Source organism: Narcine bancroftii, chromosome 2 (genome assembly GCF_036971445.1).
Source record: "Narcine bancroftii isolate sNarBan1 chromosome 2, sNarBan1.hap1, whole genome shotgun sequence".
NCBI classification, from domain to species: domain Eukaryota; kingdom Metazoa; phylum Chordata; class Chondrichthyes; order Torpediniformes; family Narcinidae; genus Narcine; species Narcine bancroftii.
In genome coordinates this window covers 77,715,156-77,721,155 of record NC_091470.1, presented here as the reverse complement: position 1 = coordinate 77,721,155, position 6,000 = coordinate 77,715,156, and the positions used below count along the sequence as shown (strand labels likewise).

The window sequence follows — 6,000 nt, the reverse complement described above, 5'->3', positions numbered from 1 at the left end:
CATCAATAGAACAGAGGAAGAGTTGAGGAGCCTTGCTTGTGTAGGACTCAGAATGGATTACTCCACAAAGCCAACAAAAAGGTAGACTTGGAAAAAATGGGATGACTCAAAGGAGAAGTTATTGAGGGAGAGAACAAGTTCTGGCAGGTGGAGGAGGGTTGTGGTGAAGGGGGACTGGTTCAGCCTGTTAAGAAAGAAATTAAGAAACAAAGAACTTATGACTCCGTTCACTGCAATCACCACTGAAGTACAATAATATATAAAATATCTAAATCAAATACAGTCTTTATTTTACATGTTTTATTGCAAGGCCACATAAGCCCTCTTACCACAGGAGGCTTTAATCAGGTCTGTGTTAGCAATATGAATTACCTAAAAAAATAGTGGGATCTTGACAAAAGAAAACAAAAAAAAACTTCAGAAAAGTCTTTGCTACATGTTTTAAAAACCTTATTGTGAAATACAGTATTTATACATCTAATAAACACAAACATCAGGTTTTGTCATTTAAATTGTGCTGCACATCATAATCAATTCATTTTCATTAGCTTTAACATAATACAATATTTATATCACACTTGTTCCAGTATTAGGAATTTCAAAAAGGTAGGCCTGGTGCATTTCAAATACACCAGCATTCCATCAACTACTCAGAACATTAGATTCTGATAACACAAGGCATTTATACGATTGTTCAACAATTGCTAAAACAAGTAAAGCCCAATTCTCATGATACATTACATACAAAAGACTTCCAGAAAGATATGCTTAGAATCTTCATGTTTAAAGTGATGAGTTTGAAAACTGCACAAGACGTCCTGAAAATAGGTAAACTGAAGATTCCACAAAGACAGAACTAGAATTACCGAACTTTAGTTGAGTTTCCTGTGAATTATAATACAACATTCAGCTGTGATCAGCACAATTTCATGATGGACAACAGCCATAAACTGTGCATCAGATCCATTATCCAATCCTGTATTGGTTATTTAAATAAAATTCATTGCATGATCACCACTGATCTCTAAAAGCTCAATTTCATATTTAAACTCCCCATTGGAGAGATTGTATATACTTTTGCTTTCTGTAAAATTATGAGCTGGCAAGAAGCAAAACCTTTTTTTCAAGTTTCAATGTTCTCCTGAAGCAGGCCCTGGACCTTCCATGCTAGTGTGTTGAGGGGAGGAGATGCGTGCCAAAGCAGGCATAGGCTTGTTACTCTCTGGAGAATTCTCAGACCCTGATTCAAACTGTGCTGATGAGTCACTCTTCTCCGATCCCCTAACTAAGCCAAGGGGTGCCAGCTTAGGCATTGGTCTCCAAAGCATATCCAAAGAACTTGGGATCTCAGTGACTGGTGTAGAGTTTACTTTCATATGGATGAGCGGGGGAGGAGAAACATTTAGTGAACTGTTTGAACCACTTGTAGAGTTGCCCTCAAAGTCAAGTGTGCCATTATCCAACGCGTTCTGAGAATCCACAGGTATCTCATCACCAAGCAATTGCTCAACATTCAAGTCTTCTCCTTCTAGCTGCAACACCAGAGGGCTGGTAGAGACAGCACTCTCTCTCCCTGCTACTGGCTTCAGAACAGTGGTTCCATCAGCACCATCAATGTCCACCAGTTTTACTGGTCCATGGATCAATGACAATTCATCTATGCTCTCCCCTGGGGTTCCACTGTCTATGAAGCCCAATGCATGGTGGTCTGAAATTGAAGGTGCATCTGGATTTTCTTCAGAGAACTGCTGATTTAAAAACGCAAGCTCATTTAGAAGTGAAGTGAATGGCTCATATCCTTCAGTGTCCACCATGTCACCAGTTGCTGAGCCATTTGCTTTCAACAACGGATCCAGGAGCTGAGACGACGACAGTTCCCCATCTCTCTCATTCTGCCCAACAACTTTATCAATGCTGCACATCTGCATTCGGCCACTCATTACCTGCAGTTCCAATTTATCTCCAAGTATTATTTCAGTTACTGATGACTCTCCTGGGACTGCATCTCGAGTCCAAGCTGATCTTGTGCATGACACTGCAGTTCCATCAGGCAAACTAGACAGATCCAGTGCTTTGGGCAACTCGGTTATCTTGTCATCATTCATTAGACGAGAAGCTACAAGCTGCGTTTGTTGCTGGGCACATTCAGATTCTGCAGTCTCTGCTGAGACGAGAAATGACATGACCTGACTTTCATCAGGCATAGTGGACTTCCCAGTTGGCTGCAAGCAGTTCTTTATAGTGGACAAACTTGATTTTTTACTGCTCGTAGGACTTAGCTGGCCTTGTGATGTATGCTGCTTCCTCCCTTTCATACTAAAATCAAGAGGCTGAGGATCCAATGCAAAGGAATCATTTGCCTCTTCTACATTGAGTATCGGGGCTTCCCCTGTTGCCAGCGAGGTTACATTCACAATCCTTGGCATCATGAATGAAGCAGTTTCATTATCTAGGGTGATATACAAAACATTTAAAATAAGTCACTGCAAATTTATCCATTATTGATCTGCTTTTGTTGCCATTCAGACTCAGTCTGAGATAAATCTAATGACGTTACTTAAGATTTCTAGAGATGGTATGTGCAAACAACAAACCCCCTTAACCAATGTTCCTTAAAAGCTCACCATGAAGTGCAATTGCGTCACTTCTGATGTGCATATATGAATGATAAGTTTTAATGTCCAGCTATGAAAAACAAGACATGAGGAACATCAAGAGCCACATTTCCCACACTCCAAGCATCACATAGAAATTCCATAACAACAAACAATATGACCCAAATGACACAAGTTAGTTAGTGTAGTATGTTGCTCTGTAACAATTTATCTATTTAAAAAACATCACTCAAACTATTCTTCACCACCCAAAGAACCAAGTTAGTTCAATACTAACTCAAAATGATTGGTGATGTTGAATTAGAGTCAATTCCCTGATCCTCAAAGGACCAACACCCAAGTTAAAGAATGGGTGGGAAGAGGATGCTCACTGCCCATCTTTATCTGCTGTCAGCCAGAATTACTCTCTTGTCGGATTTTGATCGACAAGTATTGACCAACATAAACACTGAAAACTTTAGCTCTGAATCCATCTGTTATTTTCATCAGACCACAATTATCTCCTTTATTAAGAGCAAGGGCATACTCTAGAAGGGCAGGAGCAGGAAAAAAATAACTCCCGTCTTTTGACCACTACCCTAAAATATACCAATAAAATTAGAAAAGGAAGTACAGATGCAGTACTTCTTACCATTAGAACCTGTTGCCTCCTTCAATTTGGCATTGTTCCTTGTTCTGGTGTCAGCTGAATCGGAGCTTACAGGCTCTGTACCAGACCTGGTGGTTAACTGTGTTGATGTTGTCTGTGTAGAACTGAGTGATCCTGCGATAGTAAAGTTGTTTACTTGAAGTGGAACTGGCAACCCCTGCAGTTGTATTGTGACTGATGCAATGCCTAGAGGGAAAGGAGAGAGAGAGAGCGCAAGGGAAAGGGGGAGAGAAGGGGAAAGGGGAGGAGAAAGGGAAAGGGGGAGAGTGAAAGAAAATTGTTCATCACTTCTTAATATTCAGTGACAATGACAAAGTAGTAGGAGTTCATATTTTAAAGCCAAAATTTATATGAGACAAAGGTACAATCTAGCAATTCTCACAAATTATTCAGGCCGCTGATGTACCATTAAATTGTGCCAGGATTTCCATATTTTATTTCCATGCACACACATATAAAACAGTAGTTTTGGAATAGAGCGAGTTATTTCTAGATCACCTTAAGTGAAGGCTAGTAACCTGGAGCATACATTACATACACTTTCAGAATGTTCACTTTGAAAGTTTATTTTTATGTATTGCAACATAGTGGTCTTTAAGTGTGAGAAATATTATTTTACCTATATTAGTTTGGTAAATTTGGACCTTGGCTATAACTACAACTCAGAATTTGTCCATGAAAAATTAAGAAAATAAAATTGTATATACTCTTGTAATTGTTGATCCCATGTAATAGTTGACCTCCCCATCTTTTCCATATGACCTATGTAAAAGTCGACACCCCCCAGTTTTGGTCCCAACCACCCACCCCTCCGAGCTGCCAAAATCCCAACCGTGAACCCTTATTCTGGCTGCCTGCCCACTGAAGCTCCTGATGTGTGCCCTCCAGAACTCCTGACATCTTGGCCCCAACCACAGACTCTCGAATGTAGATTTTCCACCCAGTCCCAGCATCCGAGCTCCTGATACTTTGAACGACACAGTCAAAAGTATGACCTGTGTAAAAGTCGACACCCTCCAAATTCGACCCTAAAAATTGGTCCAAAAAACTCGACCATTACAAAAGTATATACAGAGCTGTCACAAACTACACTTTATGCCCAGTTCACTGAAAATCCAGTCAAAACATTATCTCATAGGGTGGCACGGTTAGCCGAGCAGATAGCACAACACAGTTACGGTGCCAGCAATCGGGACTGGACTTTGAATCCTGCACTGTCTGTAAAGACCGCTATGTTGCAATACATAAAAATAAACTTTCAAAGTGAACATTCTGTAAAGAGTCTGTGTGGATTTTTCCCCGAGGGTTCTGGTTTTCTCCCACTGTTCAAAACATACTGGAGGTTGTCAATTGTGTGTAACGTATTTTCATGCATGTAACATGTGCAATATGTGCTTTTTTTTTTTACAAACAGGGTTAACCCCTCCCCCGCGTGTTATCTCGTAAGTGCGCGATACCAGAACTATATTTACATGTTGAATATAAAATTGAAGCTATTTGAGCATCAACTGGTTCTACATTAAAATTTATTTTGATCGGTTGAATGGAATTATCTAAAAAAATGAAGTAAAAAACCTTATAACATCTGAAATAAGTAAAATAATGATGTTGTGTTTTTCGTCTTCTTCATTATTGTCCATAAACCCTTCAAAGTCAGATTTTTGTTCACTGTCTTCATTAAAATACGACGGACTAATACTACACGTGTGTGGCAAATGCATGTGCACGCTATACAAGAACCTTTTTCTACATGATTTCAGATTTTTCACGCATTATATGTGCGCACTCGTTAATTTTGTGTGTGTATAAGATGAAGATTCAGTAATTGGGCAGCATAAGGGCTGTAGGTTAAAAGGGTGTATTTTGCTTCTGTATGTCTAAATTAAGAAATTAAACTTGAAAATGAGTAATACCTGCAATACTTGTTCCAGTAACACCATCTCCCTTGGACTGGTTTCCATTTAGGAGTCTCTCAGCAGTGAAGAATGGAGTTTGGCCAGAAATAAGAGGCCCCTTTAAAGTCAGAACCTGACCTTGTGGGGTCATCAGCAAACTCCCAGCTGTCACAGGGATGGAGGATGTTGAAGAATCTATTAAAAAAATACCAAAAACAAGCATTTCACGTTTATCCATGCACCTCATTATTCTAATTCATCTCACATCTTGGGTGTTCCCACTCATCAGTCACCATCCTCCTTGACTTATCATCCATTGCCAACATCTTTTTGGCCTGTCATTCTGTATTCACACTACCCTCCAATGACCCAATTTCAAATTTATTGTTCGTCCTTCAACCCCTCACCTAATCTTATCTCCAATTACCCTGCCACTAAACAATTAATCCCACCACAAGCAAACTTTTCACCACTGGTCTCCCAAATTGACACTCTTCAATCCTCTCGCCTCTTCCCAAAAGCACGACCTACTTCCTCTGTGAGCTCTTAAAAAGCAAAAGATAATGAAGACAAGGCACTGTAAACAAGATCTGCTTTATTGTGCATGATATTTTATATATTGTGCACATATAATCTCACTTCCTCAATTTAGATCAGAAATAGAAGCAGGAATCCCACTCTCCTTAATGCATTACTAACACTGCCCACATGCCTCAGAATTTTCCTTCTTAAAACCCTGTTCACATCCTGATTCAAGTCTTGTTTGTCTCATCCAGATTTCTCAGCTTCAGAAGTGATTTCTGTAAGCAGATCAAACTTGGTAGAGGGTACCAAATGAAGT

At 39.7% G+C, this 6,000-nt stretch overlaps 1 protein-coding gene across 6 annotated transcripts in view; it reads right to left on the bottom strand.

The window, feature by feature from the left end:
• Positions 1-269: 269 nt before the first annotated feature.
• The window catches only part of mgaa (MAX dimerization protein MGA a), a 123,591-nt gene continuing 117,860 nt past the window's right edge, over positions 270-6,000 (bottom strand). For all 6 annotated transcript variants that reach the window (XM_069917167.1, XM_069917166.1, XM_069917170.1 and 3 more), the window contains 3 exons: positions 5,178-5,354; positions 3,247-3,450; positions 270-2,449 (listed from right to left, as the gene is read on the bottom strand). In XM_069917167.1, coding sequence (XP_069773268.1) covers positions 1,131-2,449; positions 3,247-3,450; positions 5,178-5,354 — 1,700 coding nt within the window. In that variant the 3' untranslated portion in view covers positions 270-1,130. The remainder of the gene's footprint in view (positions 2,450-3,246; positions 3,451-5,177; positions 5,355-6,000) is intronic.